General features: G+C 43.0%; 2 protein-coding genes and 1 pseudogene across 4 annotated transcripts in view; 1 reads left to right on the top strand and 2 right to left on the bottom strand.

The window, feature by feature from the left end:
* The first annotated feature begins 6 nt into the window (after positions 1-6).
* On the top strand, positions 7-17,644 carry ZSWIM7 (zinc finger SWIM-type containing 7). 3 transcript variants are annotated; one of them, XM_028534228.2, is made up of 6 exons: positions 27-223; positions 3,319-3,340; positions 5,993-6,095; positions 14,133-14,237; positions 15,802-15,918; positions 17,580-17,644. In XM_028534228.2, exons 1-5 carry the CDS (start codon positions 133-135, stop codon positions 15,913-15,915), a joined length of 435 nt encoding a protein of 144 aa, XP_028390029.1. In that variant the 5' UTR covers positions 27-132; the 3' UTR covers positions 15,916-15,918; positions 17,580-17,644. The 3 variants fall into 3 exon arrangements, with proteins under 3 accessions (XP_035888833.1, XP_028390028.1, XP_028390029.1); XM_028534227.2 differs by lacking the exon at positions 17,580-17,644 and having other exon boundaries at positions 24-223; positions 15,802-15,957; XM_036032940.1 differs by lacking the exons at positions 15,802-15,918; positions 17,580-17,644 and having other exon boundaries at positions 7-223; positions 14,133-14,575.
* On the bottom strand, positions 9,830-12,926 carry LOC114515294 (annotated as a pseudogene).
* Positions 17,645-18,757: 1,113 nt separating the features above from the next.
* The window catches only part of ADORA2B (adenosine A2b receptor), a 35,375-nt gene continuing 34,679 nt past the window's right edge, over positions 18,758-19,453 (bottom strand). Inside the window, 4 exon segments of the mRNA XM_028534381.2 lie at positions 18,758-19,240; positions 19,243-19,314; positions 19,317-19,365; positions 19,367-19,452. Of these exon segments, the coding sequence (XP_028390182.1) occupies positions 19,176-19,240; positions 19,243-19,314; positions 19,317-19,365; positions 19,367-19,452 (272 nt within the window). The 3' untranslated portion in view covers positions 18,758-19,175.

Consider the following 19,453-nt stretch of genomic DNA (forward strand, 5'->3'; position numbering starts at 1 on the left):
CGGCCGTCTGCGTGATGACGCAAGTAAACGCCACGGCGCTGCGAGGCACCGCCTCCGACGGGGGCTAGTTGTCCACGGGTCGGTTGTGACGGTGCTCACGCTGCGCTGTCGGAGGCCGCCGGTGGTACAGCCATGGCTGTCGCCTCATCGGCGGTCACGTTGCCGGCTGTCGTGGAGGAGCTCCTGAGCGAGATGGCCGCGGCACTGCGGAACAGCGCGCGAAGTGAGGGCCGGAGGCGTGTGGCTCTTTGGCGGGTTGTGGGCGGGTCCAGTCGGTTGCTGGCCCGCGGGGCGCCGCGTTCGGGTCCTGGACTCCGCGCTCCCCTCCCGGTCCTGCGGTGCTTGTTTTCCGTGCGGTTCTGCCTCCAAATCCCCTGGTTCGTAAAAAAAAATGAAAAGAATAAAAAAGGGAGGAGGATGGGGTGGGCGAGGGGAGAAAAGAGAAAAGCTAAATGTGTCCAGGGATCGGTGTAGTTGGGTCCGCCCTCCATCCGATAGTGAGCGGCCCAGGGAAGAACCAAGGGCCCGGAGGGTGGAAGAGGGACGGAAGTCTGCAGGGGCTCATAGAAAGGCAAATTTTTAAGTTGTTAAACGGGACGGTACTCTTTTTCTCATGATGTTAGGTTAACTTTAATCCCCTCATACACTTTCTTTAGCAAATAAATATTTTAGGGCCACAAAACCCAAGTGCACAGGCAGTGCCTGGGGTAAGTCGGACTTTTGTGAGAGTGCCTTTTTCCCTCTGACCGACAGAGCCCGCTCTGTGACGGTGTCACCAAAACCACCGCGAGGACCTCAAACACAGTACGAAGAGGATACTTTGCGGTCAAATGCATCGGCTAGTTAGAACTACTCAACTGATGTAAAAATGGACAGTTAATAAATAGCAAAGTAGGCCTCAATTGCCATTACTTATTCACTACAACAGGTTTTTTTTTTTTTAAATTTAACCTACTGATTAATTTTCTCTTAACTTTAATTTTAGTTAATTAGTTAATTTAGTTAATTTTTCTCTTAACTTTTTAGAGAAAGGGGAAGGGGAAGAGAGAGAAAAACATCAATTTGCTCCCCTTATGAATTCATCCGTTGGTTGATTCTTATATGTATGTGTTTTGACGGGGATCGAACCCACAAGCTTGGAGCATTGGAAGGATACTCTAACTGGCCAGGGCCTATGGACTGCACTGTTTTTAAAGAATTGAGAAGAGTAAGCCAATCTTTTTTCTCATTTCAGTTAAAACTAAGGATGTGTGTGTATATATATATATATATATATATATATATACTTAGAAGATTAGGCCAGCCAGCTATTCAAACACATTCTGATCCCCCAAAAGGCAAGGAAAAAGTCAATCTGTTGTCAGCCCAAACCGTGGTTGCCAGACAGGGCTCTGTGTCACACGTGTTTGTCCACCCTTGTGGCAAGTTTGAAGACCCACCCTGGTGGTGACAGCTCAGACAGATGGACCACTGCCACTGTTGTGTTTACTTTCAGCAGAACTGTTTTCTGCTACTTAAAGATCTTTGTGCTAGATAGTCATACATTCTTCCTGACCCCCATCCTTCAGTGATAATGTTTTTAGAACAAGATTCTGAGTACATTTGTATGATGATATAAACAACTGAGCCATGTAGGAAGCTGTGATTACTTTTCCTTTCGTGTGAAACTTTCCATTTTCCCTGGAGTCACAGCTGCTGTAGTTGTGTATATGTGCTCGTTTAGTTGTCTTTGTATCCCTAGTTCAACCTCAAATTCATCATCACTGTTCTAAATCTATGTTCAAGATGCTCATCTGAATGAGAGGTTTGATCAATCTCATTTTCTGTGGAAGTCCCTCCCAGAGCCCTCTGACTAGCTTTGATAGGGGGACTGGCTGCTCCCCCAGCTGCCTCTTGAGATCTCCCTTCACTATTTTTATCCTGGGAATTCCCATCACCAATGTTGAACCTTGTATTTCTACAATTTTCTTTTTCTTGATTCGCTGCTTTATTTTATAGAACTCATACTGTAGTAACTTCCTGGAGAAAAATAAGAGATGTGGTTTTTGAGACTTTATATGTCTGAGAAAAGTTCTTTTTCTATCCTCACACTTAATTGATAGGCAAAGTATTAAATTTTATGTTGGAAATAATATTTCTTCAGGCTTCTGAAAGTATCAGTTTGTCAACTTCCAGCTTCTTAAACTTACTTTCAAAGAGTCTTATTTTAATCCCCCTGCTTCCTCCCCACCTCCAGAGCTATCTGGTGCCACCAGTTTCTGAGAGGTTTTCTTGGCACTGTTGAGGGGAAGATAGTGGATTCTGGAGTGTAAATCAGATTGTTGCTTGGATTTCATCTTTGCTAGCCTAGGATTCACTTTTGTCAGGTCTTGTAAATTATTTTCCAGCATATCTTAGGTATTGTTTCTCCCTGTCAGTATTGTTGGGGGTTTATGCTTTTTATTTTATTTTTTAAGATTTTATTCACCTTAGTTTTGTTTATTTATTTATTTTTTTAAAGATTTTATTTATTTACTTTTATAGAGAGGGGAAGGGAAGAAGAGGGAGAGAAACATCAATGTGCAAGAGGTACATCCATTGGCTGTCTCTCGCATGTCCCCAACTGGGGACCCAGCTGGCAACCCAGGCATGTGCCGTGAATGGGAATCCAACCAGCAACTTTGTTCCAAGACTGGCACTCAATCCACTGAGCCATACCAGCCAGAGTGGGAGTTTATGCTTTTTTTTAAAAAGTCTTATTATTTAGTGGAATATTGGGAAGGAGTACAATTAGATACATATAGACTCAATTCACCATCTTACACAAAAGTCTTTTTGGTTACAGCCTTTTTAAGATTTTTTAAAAATTCTTCTTATTCATTGATTTTAGAGGGGGGGGAGAGAGAGAGAAAGAAATTTGTTGTTCCGTTTGTTTATTCATTCATTGGTGGTTTCTTGTATGCGCCCTGACTAAGATATTGATTTTTATGTTTGCAGTGAATGGTTTCTGCATTTTTAAGATTTTTATGTTTGCAGTGAATGGTTTTTGCATTTTTAGGACTATAAGACACATCGGACCATAAGATGCACCTAGGTTTTAGAGGAGGAAAATAGGAAAAAAAACTTGAAGCCAAAAACGTGGTAAAATATTCAACAACCTGTGACCCTGCTCCACCGCCGCCACCCCCCACGCCACCCGCCGCAAGCCAGATAAGCTACATTCGGACTATAAGACGCACCTCCCATTTCCCTCCTAGATTTGGGGGGTGCGTCTTACAGTCCAAAAATGCAGTATGTTTGCAGTTAATGAGTAACTTTCTTTCCATCCCTGTTTTACAGTTCCTGATGAGCATCTATTATCGTAAGTATATATTCTGTTGTATGTGGGGGTTTTTAGTCATTAATGTGTCTTAAAAACCAAATCCTTTTAACATCAGTTCTTGATTTTTAAAAATATTCTTACTAAACTATATTTAGGAACAATATTTTCTTGACATGATTATTAAAAACCTGTTTTCAAGTGAATAGCCAAAACCATGCTTGATTGTACAAGGCATTCTTACATTGCCCTGTGTGCCTCTTTTGTGTAACATTGTTCTAGAAGTATAGCTGTTACAAGAAATTAGAAGTATACCTAACTGTAACTAAAGATAATTGTTGTTATTTATAGGTGATATAACTACTTTTTTAAACCAAGAGAATAAAGTTATTTTTTAAAATAGAAATTTAAAATGTGTTTGTTTCATACAAATAGTTCAAAAATAGAATTACATTCTCAGTAGCAACAAAAAAAAAATGAAAGCTACCTAGGAATAAAGAGCATTTCATTGCATAAATACACTTATATTTAAAAGTCCACAAGAATGTACACCAGCCTATACTAGTGATTACCATAGTGGAAATGAAGGAGGTAGGATTTAGAGAAGGACTTTAACCTTTTGTCTGTTTTTTAAATCTTTTTTACAAAGATTATGTTTTAAAGAACCCATGTGTTCTCACACAGAATTATCCATAGATAATCCCCTATGTTTTTTCTAATAATACATTACTCATTAAAAAATTACTACTTTTAAAACAAAGAAGACAGGTAAATAATAAAAGAATGCATATTACCAAAAACTTTGGGGAGGAAGGTAAATCTTGGTGGTCATAAAAATACAAATTAAACTGGCTACCACAAAAGAGATGTTGGTAAGAATGTTCCAGATGTTGGCTAGAGCACGGAGAAGAGGAAAACTGATACTGTGGTGATAGGAGTGTACTTTGGAAGGTAAGCTGGCATTAGGCAGTAGGAGTTTTAAAACACGCATATTCTGTCCTGGCTGGTGTGGCTCAGTGGCCTGAGTGTCGGGCTGTGAACCTAGGAGTCACCAGTTTAATTCCTGGTTAGGGTACATGCCTAGGTTGCAGGCCAGGTCCTCAGTGGGGGGCGCACGAGTGGCAACCACACACTGATGTTTCTCTCCTTCCCTTCCTCCCACTCTGTCTAAAAAGAAATAAAAATCTTTTTAAAAACACTCATATTCTTTGACCCAGAATTCTATTCATAAAAATGTGTACGAAAGAAGTAATCATAGATGTTCATAAAGATTTTGCAGTGAACATATTCTTTCATATTGTCTGTGGTAGCAGAAAAACAAACAAACTTGAAAACAGTCTAATTCAGATTAGATTTAACTAAACTATCCAAAATAGAGTTTGGGAAAAATAAAAGTAATCCATCTTTACAGTGGAATTCTTTGTAACTGTTAAAAGTGATAGAGAAAAATATTGCATTCAAGAGATATTTATAGTGTGTTACAAGGTGGAAAAGGCAGGTTGAAAAATTTTTGTTAGATCCATTTTTAAAGCTAATTGAAGTCTTAGTAGTACTGTCGTTGTCTGTGTCAAATCATATGGGTTCTCTAAAGCACTTTTCAGTTTTGATTTAACCCAGTTATTTTATTTTCCAGTTTATAAAAATAATCCACACTTGTTAAAAAAATTGTTGTAAAATAAAGAAAACATGAAAAGTTTCAACAGTCATACCAGCCAGTGATAATCACTGTTAGATTTTGGTTTATTACCTTCTGGGTTTTTTGAAAGTTTTATTTTGAAGTAATCATAGTTTTTTAAAGAAAAATTAATATTAAGAGTTTCTAAATTTACAATTTTGTGTCTGACCTTACTCATCTAACATAAGAATTTTCCCACATTTTTTTTCATAGATCATTAACAGCTGAATGGCCTTTATTACTAATCAGAAAGTACAAATTTAACACTCATCAGATGGTAAAACATGAAGTCTAATACTGATGTTGGTGATGATGTGGAGAAAATAGAACTCTCTCACGTGCTGGTGGGAATGCTGTTTCCACTGTGGACAGATATTGTCAACACCTGTTGAAATTGAAAAGTGCACATATCCTAAGATCTAGCAATTCTGCTTTTACTTAAACCAGGAAAAATTCTCATGTATGTGTACTAAGGGACAGGCACAAGGATAATTATTATTTATATTAGAGTAAAATGGAAACCATCAGAATGCCCATTGGTAGGGTACTTAAACTGAAGAATGTGTACCTATTACTTTTATACATACGATAAAACATTATTCACAAGTTAATTAAAAAATATATATACACACACACACACACACATATATATATACATATATACATCAGTATGCATCATTTTCTAAAGCATGTTGAATAGGGAAAAGGTTACCAAAAACCCTACAAAACACTTTTGTTTTAAAACTTATAAAACAATACCATACGTATAATGCCTGTGTGTATGTGTGTAAACATACATACATACGCACTAAATGTAATAAAATACAAAGACATTATTAGGAAGGAAACCAACAAATGCTTGTGGCTGTCTCAGGAATGAAGGAAGGTTCAGAAGAATAGGAAGCACTATGAGGCATAAAAGGGGCTTCTTTAAAGTGTTGCTGGTCATCCTTTGGGTCAAGTTACTGAAGTGAATTTGAGAGTTGGGCAGTCTGACCTAAAACCTTTCTATTTCCCAGGCTGAAGTTTGTCTTTGGCTCATCAGCCCTCCAGGCCTTGGACCTTGTTGACCGACAGTCCATCACTTTAATCTCATCGCCCAGTGGAAGGCATGTTTACCAGGTAGAAATCTAGAGGTTGGGGAATCGCAGCAGAAACCCCTTGGTGCAGAATGTTTCCAAAAATCTCTGTGGAAGTTGGTGACCAGCCTTAAGTTATTTCCTGCACTGTTGAAAAGCATTTGACCCCACTTAGTAAAATTAATGTGTTCGTAATTAAGATAAGGTAGGTATGGCCTGTTAACTCTGCGCAATAGCACTGTATAGAACCACCAATGGTGTGGAGGGGCTCTTTTCGCCCATCTGATGGACTGCAGGTGACTTCCGGTTTGCCATTATTTGAGAGTAGAGGTACTTCCCCAACCCTCCCCACTGAAAATGTGCTGACATCTTCATCTTGTTCATAATCTCTTGCTTACAAGCAAAAGCCAAAATGCATTTTTGAGGTCCTAATGTAGTCTGCTTAGACTTGAATCTTGCCCAACCTCTAGGGCAGGGGTATCAAACTCATTTTTAAGGGGGGGCCACATCAGTCTTGTGGTTGCCTTCAAAGGGCCGAATGTAATTTTAGGACTGTATAAATGTAACTACTCCTTAACTAGAGGCAAGGAGCTCGGCGCTGACACCGGGTGGAAACATGGTTCCAGGCCAGAAAAAAACAAGGTGGAGGGCCAGATTCTGCCCACGGGCCTTGTGTTTGCCACCTGTGCCCTAGAGTCTAGGGTTTAACACAGGTAGATTTGTAAAGTAACAGCCTCTTATCAGGCTCTGAATTACTTTCATGTGCTTTTTTTTATTCTCCTCAAAAGCCCAACAATGCATCTTTCAGGAAACTGAGATGCAGAAAGGTAAACTAAGTCACAGCAGGCAGCTGGGATTTGTAACTGCTATCCCACACTGCTGGTCTTTATAACAACAGTAAGCCAGACATGAACCCAACCCCACAACCCCTCAGTTTAGCTACATGAGACAATGGTAAATGAAACTGGGATTGAGGGGCAGGAATATTGTGAAGGAAATAAAAATACTTATTTTTTTTTTCTAAAATTTTGTGCCTGGCTCAGAAGGGGTTAAAAAGAAGCTGTCAGCTCTTATAAATGTAATTCAGGCCTTCATGAAGACCAGGAAAGGGGAAATAATTCAGTGTTTGAATTCTGACTTATTCCCATTGAACTTGTCAGAGCTGAGACCATGTCAGTTAATGTTTTGTGAGTGATTGACTTAAGTGAAGCTTGCTTGGGCAATAGGTGTCTTTACTTAGTGAATTAACTTGCCATTCAACATGGTAGCATAATGTAGCTGACCTGGCAAAATCTTCATGCATTTCTTCATTGAAGATAATGGGGTAATTAGTGTTGAATGCTGCAGTTAAAACTTTTGCATTGTGTTTACTTAAAAGAGGCTGCATGTTAGAATTTTCTCCTGGTGAATTTATAGATTAATAATCAGCTATTAAATAATGTTTATAAGGAGGTATTTTCATTTTCTTTTTTTTAAAGGGCAGTGCTATTATTCAACATTCTCTTATGAAAAAAATAACCAAAATGTGTGTGCAGAACTAGGAAGGATCCCCGCTTGTTGGGCTTATGTGTGAACCACAGCCTCCCACCCCCAGCACTGCAGAGCCCCCTCCCCACATTAAACAGCAGGCTCAGGTCAGGTCGCCTGGCATTGGGCACACTCTGTACTGCTGCTAGGTCCTCAACAGGCCAGACTGCTCTGGAAACTTCTTCCACCCAGCTGCCCAGGAAGGTAGTGAACATAGGGGACTGGACAAAGAGTGGGCCTCCCTGGAAATGATTGGAGGAACTCTTTCCCTCCACACTCCTGGTTGTCCCTGGGCCAGCAAGGTTCCCAAGGAGGCCTGAACGGCTCCCCAAGTGGGGGCCAAGGCAGAGAGGAGTGAGGCTGTGGCAGCAGAAAGGGGCACCCGATTTTGTTCCTAAGATCTTAGAGGCTGGGGGAGGGTACCTGGAGAGGCTCAGGCATGCTCTGTAGGGCTGGGCTATTAGCATGAGAGTGAGCAGGGGCGGTGGCCTGCCAGGGGCCAGCACTGGGCTCTGGGGGTCCCAGCAGAGGGGCCGAGAAGTCACTAGCAGTGTCCTTGTTGAGGCCCAGCCTCTGGTAAGTTCCTCACAGAGGCAGATCATTAGCTTCACAAAGACTCGAGCTTTTCCACTGCCAGAGACCCAGGGAGAGACAGGAGCAGGGAGAGATGGGAGCGGGGGGAGAGAGTGAGACAGAAACCCAGTGAAGAAAACGGCACTCCACCCTGGCCTCTCCCCTCTGTGCAGGCACACTGTCAGGCAGGCCTGGCTGAGCAGGGGGCACGTGGGGACACCCCGCATTAGGCCCTTTAGCAACCTAAAGGGAGGAGCCATGCAGGGCCAGCTGATGCAGGTCTGTGGCCTCCGCTGGTCCCTCCACTGACCTAGCAGGTATCTGCCCTGCCACATGGCTGTCCTGGCCCCCACTGCCCCCCTAAGAGGCAGGGCTGAATAGCTGTCCTGTAGTTGCTCAGGCCAGAGGCCTGGCCTTTGGGGGTGATGGGGACAAACATAGGAATGTGAAGGGATGCTAAAAACCAGTGGGACTATGATCAGTGTCCCCAGCAGGGTCTGAGAACCCCCCCAGGAACCCACTCAGGATCCTTCTCTGAAGGCCTGGCATGTGAGGAGGTGATCACCACGTGTCTGCTGAGCCAGTGGGTATTAGGGACTAGAGGCATCCCCAGAATACTCTGGAAAAGTTAGAACCACTCCAGCTGGGCAGTGACATAGCATCCCCACAGAGTTCAAGATGGGCAGGGATCATGAGGGATGGCACTGAATCCAAGCCCCAGACCACAGGCCATGCTGGCACTGGGTATCTGTGCCTCCACCCACCCCACTCCAGGGTGGCTCCTGTGAGGCAAAAAGGAGCCTTTAAAGCCACCATAGGATCGACAGCCTCCTCTGGGTGAAAGCACCAGGGGTCGTGGGCTCCGTGTCTGCTGGGCCAAGTCTGGATTTTCCAAGCTAATAGGGATGAAGGTGTACAGCCTCCCAATCTGTAGCCTGTTTCCTACTATGTAAGTTACACTTGGACTGAGCTTTCTCAGGGCCCCTCTCGCTCAAAGGCCTCAGGTTTCAGGATTCTAAGTGGCCCCATGAGGACTGGGGTGATGGGCTGTGTCCACTGCGGTATCCCTGGGCCCAGCATGGGCCTGGCATAGAGGAGGGCTCTGGCTTTCAGGGTCGTCCTCTGCTTGGGATTTTACCACCTCCTTCCCAGGACCCCTGCTCCCCACCACACCACACACACACACACACACTCACTCCCTCACTGGGGGTTTGGTGATGCCCACATGGAATTGCCTCCCTGGGCAAACACTGCATCCTGGACATAGCCGGGGTGGCCAAAAGGAGCTAGCACAGCCTTGGCTGGAATGTGTGATTAGATATTGATGAAAAGATTAATTGATTTTTTTAATTTTACTTATTTATTTTTAGAGAGGGAAGGGAGTGAGATAGAGAGAGAGAGAGAAACATCAATGTGCAGTTGTTGGGGGCCATGGCCTGCAACCCAGGTATGTACCCTGACTGGGAATCAAACCTGCAACACTTTGGTTTGCAGCCCACACTCAATCCACTGAGCTACACCAGCCAGGGCCGATTTTTTTTTTAAGCTAAAAAGAGCAGACAGTTCAAAAGGGGACAGCCAGCACCTGAGCAGGAACCCTGGCTCTGGCCCTCCCAACCTTTGAAGTTCTGTGAGTTTGATCCCAGTGCCTGGGGCCCACTGGACATATAAAGTGTCTCAATCAGATGCTCTGACTGGGAGCTCTGCCTTGAAACTGGGCAGGGGGTTCTGTGGTGGACACCAGGCTTGGGTAAACAGGACTTTTGGGGCACCAGGTTGGGCTGGGCCAGGCCCCCATCTGCAGGTCCAGGTGCAGTCCTCTTTGTACCTGGTTGAGTAATGCTTCTCCAACTCATAGAGGTTGATGACAATCTTGTTCCGCATGGTGATGAGCTTCCAGTCAGTCACACTCCTGCAGTGCTGGCAGCTGCTGGTTGTGCTGTTCAGTGGCCTGGTTCACTGCATGGAAGTCATTCAGGATGAGGAACTGCTTGAGGTCAGACTCAAGCTTCATCAGGGACTTGCCAGCTCAGACCTCGGTGGTCCAGATGATCTTGGTGAAGATGTGCACAATGGACTTGATGTCATCCTTGAGTGGCTTGTTGTAAGACTGCAGTAATATCCCCTTGTGCTGCGACAGGGCTCTCTGCTGGGCCACAGTGGGACCTCCATCAGTGTGGAGAGCAGAGGCCTGTGGCCAGCACCTTGTCCGCAGACCCTGGGCAGGCAGGCACTTGGCCAGGGTGGGTTGGGGGACACGCAAGCACCCCTGGGGAAGTCTCAGCTCCCTGATACCTCTGCCTGCCACAGTATTTTCATTTTCTTTCCTTGTGTTTTTATTTTTGTTTGGGTTGTTTTTTTTATATAGCTAAAATATCCTGAACAAGAAGGACCTTTGAGTTTTTCCCATGTCTTCCAGTTGCAGATTTTTTTTGTCCCGGTTCCAGTATCAGCATAACACTTGACCTGCCTAAATGGACTTCCAACTGTTCTGTAGTTGTGTTATCTAGTTATTAGTTAAAATCTTAAAGATTGTGTTTGAAATATTTCACTTATTGTTGACTTTTTGTTCCTCCCAGGATACCATGACTTGTTTTTATCATTCACGTCCTGTATTATATTACATCACTTTATTCATCATGAAAATGCTAACTTCCACCCTGGTTGGTGTGGCTCAGTGGATTGAGTGCCAGCCTGCAAACCAAAGGGTCACGGGTTTGATTTCTAGGCTAGGGCACATGCCTGGGTTGCGGGCTACCGGTCAGGTCCCCAGTAGGGGGTTTGTGAGAGGCAAGGCAACCACCACATGTTGGTGTTTCCATCCCTCCCTCCCTTCTCTGTCAAAAAAAAAAAAAAGTAAATATAAAATCTTTTTAAAGAAATGGTTAAGATGGCAAATTGAAATAAAAATGCTGACCTCCTAAAATTATGGCTCTCAGCTTGGATTTTGAATTAAATGAGGCTGTAGAAATCCTACATGCACCCTCAAATTAACCATAATGGTTTCACTGTATTGTAATATAGTAAGAATTTGGCTTAAAGCAGAGGTCCTTCGAGATGATAAAGTTATGGCAGACGGTGCTGTGCCACCCTGCTGGTTATCTCCCACAGGTCAGCCTTCTCACATCCTCACTGTCCTCCAGGGACAGTGGTCATTATGCGAAATGGGAAAGTCACCATTATGTTGTTGTCACCTAAGTTGCTTTTCTATAAACCTTTTTTGATTCACCTAGGAATGGAGATGCGTGTCAGGAGAGTCTACATTATGCTGTGGTAACAATGACCCCCAAATTTCAAAGGTTTACAAAAAACAACGTTTTACATGTCATTCATGGTGCATGTCTGTTAAGAGTCAATTGCAGTTCTGCTCTAAAACGTCTGTCCTCAGGGGTCCCCATTCGCACAGAAACCCCTCCCTGTCTAGCTCTTTGTGGATCTCAGAGCAGAGGGAAAAGAGGTTGTAGTATGCACCAGTTTTTAATGTTCTGCTTGGCTACTCACATTTCTCTGGCCAAAGTAGGTCACATAATTAGCCTGTATATAATAGGGCAAGAATGTATAATCCTTTTTCAGAGAGAGGCACTGAACACGGAGAACAATAGAGAATGCAGTTTATTACTGTGGTCGGCCCTGAGAGGCTTGAAGCAGTCATAAAACTGTACTGTGCCCTGGCACAGGGTGGTCCACTGGGTTGGAGTGTCATCCCGTACACCAAAAGGTTGTGGGCTCCATCCCCTGCCCACCCCCCCACCCCAGTCAGGGACAATACAGGAGGCAACCAGTCAATGTCTCTTCCCCACTTTCTAAAATCAGTGAACATATCTTCGGGTGACAGTTTTAAACAATGTACTTTGAGTGGATGGCATCTAAGGTGGGTGACCCTCCTTAGAACCTCACTGCAGCCACAGCGGACTTCCTCCAAGCGACATTCCTACAGGTCCAGTCATGGGCCTTGGTGGCCTCTTCCCTGCATGTTTCTTTTTTAAAAAGCTCTCTTTCCTGGGATATATTCCAGACTCTGAATGGGAGGGCTGGGAGCAATTCCTTTAAGAGGTCATTTTTCTATTGAAGGATAAAGGAATTAAATTAGATGGTCCCTAAAGTCAATTTCCAGTTTTGAACATTTCTGACTCAGATTTTTTCCTGATTATTGGGTTCATTATGTGTCCACTGCTAGATGAGGAAGGAGCAAATTCATAATTTGCTATCTCTTTATGGTATTTACTGCCTCAGGTAGTCAAACATTGTCTTTTTAGTCTTAGCCAAACTTTGAAAGGATCGGGCAAGGGAAACGAGAATTTCTCCCCATCTCTGAGTCACTAGGCATTTATTTATTCAACATAATCCAGACAGTATTCTGATAGTTTGAGGACCCACGATAAGAAGGAACCAGTGGACCAGTCAAGTCAATGTGGAATTCCAGGGGCTTACGCCTGCTTAACTCTGTATCTAGAGAGATCAGGAGATAACTAAAGTCATTTGTTGGCAATAATTTGGAAACACAAGGATTAATGTCACTGTTGGATGTTGATGGGTTCTCTTTCAGGATTAAGTGGAAAATAATCTAATACTCTCCCTTAAGTTTAGGTTTTCCAAGACACACTGGGGAAATTCCTTCACCAATACTCAGTGGTGTGGGTGATATTTTAAAACATCAGTGCCTTGAGAATGGAAATTATGTAAGATGCAGGGTTTTTTTGATACCTAATTTGTAACCAAGGCTGAAATTTTGAATCGGTATAATAGGCATCCTCCTTACCCAGTCACTGGCCATTTCTGGTAATCTAGCAGCCCCTGAGGAATTCTACTGAGCTGGTCAAAAATTATAGTGAATGGCCACATTGCAAACCACCAGGCAACTGACAGAGGCACGCTTGTACAGTGTGATTCATTGGTTGAAGCCTCACCTTGTTGCTTTATTTTTTGTGGAGGAGACAGAGGAAGGAATCCTTGGAGTGCTGGCATTGTATATTTTTCAAAATAAAAAAAAAGTCCTGCCCTTTTCATTTTAGGTTGCCATCTTGAGCCTAAAATTAATTATAAAGTGCTGTGGCAGATTCCTAAATGGCAGCTCATTGTAAAATAATCCTTGTGATGTTTCTACTTCCCTTGGATGCTAATTTTACATTCAAGTTTGGAAATTAACTTCAGGAACGAAGCGCTCAACATTTTTGTTTTGGGCTGTTTTGTGATAGAGACTTAAGCAAGTTCTCCAATAAATCTGTCACAGATACACCATGTTTTCCCTACCCGTCTTCTTTTTTTGTTCCTTGATTGCCAACAAGGCTGTTTGTTTTGGGACAGGGCCTCTTCCCAGCCCCTCATGTATCTGTATTTTCCTTCCATCCTGCTAGATGAATAGGCAGATCCGGACTTGCCTCTTTTTCTGAGACCTCCATCCTAAGCAGTTGAGTCATCCCTTTTGCAAGGTTCTTTATTTTCCCTGCTGCTCTCAAATGCTTTTCAAAGACTTTTCCCATTTCCTTCAGAGACCTTTCTGTCTCTCTCCTTACCCTTCACCTGTTTTCATACTCTCAGGTGTGTGGTGGAAGTGTTAGAAATCTGCACACGTGCAGTGAGAAATACCAGGTTAAGTAAGAAACACCTCAGTAAAGTGTAAATGAGGAAGCAGAGTGCCCCACCCCCAACCTCTTTATAGTGATCCCACACAGTCAGCCCTTCGAGTCACTAATCAAAGAAACCAAATGCTTTGTGTGGACGGTTTGGCCTGAAACTCCTCAGTTTCATTGTATGAAGTACTCAAAGGCAAAGCACTGAGACGAGGGAAGGGTCTGCATACAGGGAAGTAGTTTCCACTTTTTTGTAAAACAATACTGCAGTTCTTCCCAGTGCAATTTGCAGAGTAATAAGTCACCAGATAAATTCAAGGGAACTTGAAAAAAATGTTCACAAATCAATTCAAGGGAAGGAGGCAGTTACACCTTTGGAGGTTTGATCCCATCTGTCCTTTTCTTTCTAGGTACTTGGAAGTTCTGGTAAAATGTACACATGCTTGGCTTCCTGCCACTACTGCTCCTGTCCTGCCTTTGCCTTCTCAGTGCTGCGGAAGAGTGACAGCCTGCTGGTGAGTGGGGAGGCCCTGCCCACAGTATTCCAGGCAGGAGAGAAATTGTTGGCTCCTACTTCATTGTTTAGCAGTTGTACAAAATGGGAACTTTACTACATGTTGAAACAGATAGTTGTTTATTGTCCTTGACTTTAGTTAGTCATCTCTTTTGGGTTTACCCTCCCAAAATGCTGTCGTTTTTAGAAATACATGAACCCCAATTTTTTATTTCAAAGGTCATAGACAAGCCCGGCCCAGTGTAGCTCACTTGGTTGGAGAGTCATCCTCTAGACCAAGTGGTCATGGTTTCAATTCCTGGTCAGGGCACATGACTGGGTTGTGGGTTCAGTCCCTGGTTGGGGTGTGTACAAAAGGCTGCTGATCAGTGGTTCTCTCCTTCTCTTTCTCCCTTCCCCTCTTTTAAGATCAATAAGCATGTCCTCCCTCGGGTGAGGATATTAAATAAATAAATAAATAAATGGTCATAGATGAAGCATTGGTGAGGACAAAGTAATCCCATAAGGCTGGGAACTAATAAGTTTGCACTGGAGAATTAGATAGGCCAATAAAAGTATAAACTAAATGTGATGTCGACAGCCTTGCATATCCCCAACTCCAGTCACAAGGTGTTCCCTCTCACTGCCTGTTAGACCGCCTGGCACGCCACCCTGCTTGACTTTTACATGAGACAGGAGGGCACGCTGATGCTTTTGCCAATTTCACAGCAGTCCAGAGCATCAAGCAAGCAAAAGGACATACTACAGCTCCTGATCCTGAGGAGAAAGCACTGCCCACCTGAGAGTGAGCAGCTGTTTCCAAGTCTTGCCAAAGAAGAAAATTATAGCGTCCATTCCATTCTTCCCATTTTTTAAATACTGTTAACTTTGTTAAACATCTTGGGAACTGGGTGGCCAGTTGGGTATCCCATTGTATGAGAGGCCACATTCATAGCTCATGTGCCATAGGTTTGTTTCAGCTGTCAAATGACACGATTAAACCAGGGCCCGTTCAGTATGTACAGCTGTGTGTCCTGTGATACAAGGTCTGGCCTGGAGCCCCTCCCCAGAGTGTGTACAGGTCAGTGTATGTGAAGGCTCCACCACCCTCACCTCTTCACCCCATCCCATCCCCCAGGAGTATAATTGTGGTGAAAAGGGTCAACTGTAGGCTGTGATCACCTGGTTAAAACAGGCAAAGAGCTGTTCTCATGGGTGACTCGTGAGATTTAAAAGAAATAAATCTCTGTAAAGCACCCAACCACACAGTACCTCAAGGAATGTTGCTAGTAATAGCTTTCTGAAGGCAAGGGGGAAAGAAACAACTGAGGACTAAAATGAGGAGCCTGTGTTGGTTATACACCCTGTGCCAGGCTGTTTCCCAAAACAGCCAAGTAAGACTTCTTTGTGCCCTCTGACTTCTAGAAAGCGTACATCTGTCCCTCTTCATCTGCAGTTTTTAAGCAGTGAGTTCGAGGCCCGGAATCTGTGTGCCCCACTCCTTCCCTGCTTGGTGTGACGGTAGTGAGGGCTTGGTTTGCCTGGCTGTGCCGGTGTCCAGCAGGTCTGTGTGTTTTGTGTTCCAGTGCAAGCATCTCTTGGCAGTTTATCTCAGTCAGGTTATGGGGACCTGTCAGCAGCTTAGCGTCTCAGACAAGCAGTTGACTGACATATTGATGGAGAAGAAACAAGAAACATAAAAGGTACAGATTGAGCATCATTATCTTATAAAATAGAAGTCCCCAAAACAGGTGTATTTAACTTACTATGGTTCACAGGGAAGAGAGGTAAATAGATATATTGGGTTGGCCAAAAAGTTTGTTTGGTTTTTTCCATAAGATGGCTCTAGTAGTGCTTAGTTGTCTTTAACTTCACCTCAAACAATTTGGTTAGCTGTTAGATTACTGGTTTGGTTAGATTGTATTGTGACAGCTGTCATATTAGCGTGCATTTAAGAAAAAAAATTGCGTTGAGTTTTTGTGTAACCATTTTAATATTGAAGATGGAATACACATTTTTGACATAGTATGCGTTATTATTTCAAGAAATGTAAAAAACGCAACTGAAATGCAGAAAAAGATTTGTGTTATGTGTTGAGAAGGTGCTGTGACTGATTGAACGTGTCAAAGTGGTTTGTGAAGTTTAACACTGGAGATTTCTCACTGCACGATGCTCCGTGGCCAGGTAGACCAGTTGAAGTTGATAGCGATGAAATCAAGACATTAACTGAGAACAATCGACATTACACCACACATGAGATAGCCACCAACATACTCAAAATACCAAATCAATAAAGTTATCAGTGAAAATGAAAAATGCAACTTTTATTTTATGGAAAAAACTGAACAGACTTTTTGGTCTGTTTTTTCCTTCTGGACTGTAGAAGACACTGGGTTAGAACCCAAGATGTGTGTATGGTTTGAAGCCCTTTACAGGTGTCCATGGAAAATCTGAACCAGTCTCACCTCCATGGGTAAAAAAATTTTTAGATGGAATCAAGCATTTTAGACTCAATGCTTAATATATGTCTTGTTCACAATTAGATTAAGTAACTGAAGTAGTAGTACCGTATTTTTCAGACTACAAGATGCACTCCACCCCCAAACTGGGAGGAATAATGGTTGTTAATACTGCTGTTGAGTTCTGTTTACATTTTACATTGGTGAAATATTATTTATGTTATAAAATATTTTACCACATGTTTTGCTTCAAAATGTTTTTTTCCTATTTCCCTCTAAAATCTGGTGTGTCTTATGGTCCAAAAATATGGTAATTTTTAAGAAGTTGAAAGGGTAGACAAAACCGAGTAGGATGAAATTCAGATGAGTAAGTGTTAGTGCTTTAGCTCGGATTCAGAAAAATTATTTCGCAGCAAAAATGGATCAGAGTAGAGATGTGACTAACCAGCAGCGACTATGAAAACACTTCCTGTGCTGGGGTTCTGGTTTCAGAGCTTCAGGTTATCTGTGGTGTTGGTGCCAAACTAGTTTAAGGAGGCTATTAGAGCAGTAGTGCCTAGACCAGAGGAAGTGCTGGTTTTGCTCTGCGTGCATTTCTGGGCTTTATATAACAAGCCAAATGAAGGAAGGGACCAAACACATGTCTGGAGGCAGCTTTACTATGGATGTCTAGTCTGAAAGAGAAAAGGCAAAAGCAATAACAAGAGGAATGTTAGAAGGTAGAAAATGGGACTTGTTTGGACCCTAAGAGAGTGTACAGGAGTTATGATACATGAAAATGAGACAGATTTCAGCACAGGACAAGAACTCTTTAGTAGGTAAAGCTGACCATCCAGAATGAGATCATAGAAAGGCAGGAATTTGCTACCTCTGTGAGGGTTCATAGACCTGCATTGTCTTTGCAGGGACATTGCAGAAGCAATTGAAGCCCCGTGAACAAACAGATGAAAAAGATGATTCTACAGCTCAGAAACCCCCAACCCTGGGCCCTGAAACAAAAGGTGCAGTGAATGAATGCTGTGTGAAAAGGCCACAGATGGCGCAGTGTTGTGTGGTTGGCAGAACCTTTTGCTACAATGATGTTTGACAAAAGCTATCAAGACTTATGCTACTTGGGAAACTTGGGCTGGATAAAGAATAGAAAATACATGCAGCCCTGGCTGGTGTTGCCTAGTGGGCTAAGCTCCAGCCTGAGAACCAAAGGGTTGCTGGTTCAATTCCCAGTCAGGGCACATGCCTGGATTGCAGGCCAGGTCCCCAATAGGGGGCGTGTGAGAGGCAACCACACATTGCTGTTTCTCCCCCTCTCTTGTTCCCTCCCTTCCTTCTCTGACAATAAATAATAAAATCTTTCAAAAAATAAGAAGGTACTTAACAGCTCTGTATGTCAAGCCAGTGCAGTTCCCTAAGCTTGTTTTCTTTTTAACTTTTATTTCATTTATCATACACAGTTCTGTAATTTTACTTACCGGTAATAAAAATTTCATACTTTAGCCCTGGCTGGCGTAGTCAGTGGATTGAGCGCGGGCTGGGAGCCAAAGTGTCCCAGGTTCGATTCCCAGCCAGGGTACATGCCTGGGTGCAGGCCCCACAAACCCCCAAGCAACCGCACATTGATGTTTCTTCTCTCTCTCTCTCTCTCTCTCTCCCCCTTCCCTCCCTAAAAATAAATAAATAAATCTTTAAAAAAAAAAATTTCATACTTTGAGATCCAGAGAATAGGTAAAACTTGAAGTTGGAGAGAAGGAAAATTCAGAACTCACTCCAGGAGGGGGAAATGGAATCTTGGTAGAAGAAGAGTGCCATTTTCTCTAGTTGTTTTCCTAGGGTAGTTTGCTACACATGGAAAAGAATGTTACCAAAATTATTATCTGATGTTCTACTTAAGAACTTATGAGAGTATCATTTCCATCAATTGACATAGTAGTTCTTGATTAAATAATTTTACCTTATCAAGCAACATGTATAAAGGACACATGGACAAAGCCAAGGAGGGTAGGATCAAGGGTGGAAGGTGGGAATGGGTGGGGCTGGGGGAAACAGAGACAACTGTACTTGAACGACAATAAATTTAAAAAATTAAAAAGATTTTATATTTAATTTTCTTGGTCTCCTTCCTAGAAATAAGTATATGTTTTTCATTACATCCAACTTTTACTTTCCATTGCCTCTAAGTTTAAAAAATGTATTATAATATTTCAGTGTTTCACAGTAAAATAGTTTTGTTTTCTACCATGAGAGAGGCAGACTTTAAAAACAAAACAGAATGTTCTTTTACAATCCAGTCAAGCCATCGGTTTTATCCGCACAGTAAGAGCGTATTTGTCAGCCCTACAGATAAAATGTATATGTTAGATATGTGGTAACTCCAGGGGGGTGCTCAAGAGGCAGCCCATGTGCTCCTGAGGCCTGCCTGTCTTTCACGATGAGAATCAGCCAGTTGTGTCCTGTCCCTTGGTTTATTGTGAATGTGTGCCTTCTTGAAGAGGACAGAGCCTAGGTCATAGGCCCATGTCAAGAGCAGGCTGTGCAACTCCCTGCCCATTCCCACTCTTGAAGACATCTGTTGGCAGAGGACATACCTGGAGATGATTTTGTGAAAAGTATAGCGGAAGTCTCGGTTCCTGTAGGCATAAACATGGGATTAACAACTGAGTTGGCATGTGACAGGAGAATAGCCATGTTCATGGCCCCACTTGGGCTTATTCTTAGCCTGGGCTGGCTGGAAAAGAGTGACACAGTTGATGGCATGTACTGGTAGCCAGCACAAAGCAAAATC

The sequence above is a fragment of the Phyllostomus discolor genome, chromosome 8 (genome assembly GCF_004126475.2).
Source record: "Phyllostomus discolor isolate MPI-MPIP mPhyDis1 chromosome 8, mPhyDis1.pri.v3, whole genome shotgun sequence".
NCBI lineage: Eukaryota > Metazoa > Chordata > Mammalia > Chiroptera > Phyllostomidae > Phyllostomus > Phyllostomus discolor.

Excerpts from the sequence above, each read along its gene's own strand:
- ZSWIM7 (XM_036032940.1), top strand. The coding sequence starts at position 133 with ATGGCTGTCGCCTCATCGGCGGTCACGTTGCCGGCTGTCGTGGAGGAG. Across the intron at positions 3,341-5,992 it reads CCTGATGAGCATCTATTATC|GCTGAAGTTTGTCTTTGGCT; the intron begins GTAAGTATATAT and ends TCTATTTCCCAG. Across the intron at positions 6,096-14,132 it reads GTGGAAGGCATGTTTACCAG|GTACTTGGAAGTTCTGGTAA; the intron begins GTAGAAATCTAG and ends TTTTCTTTCTAG.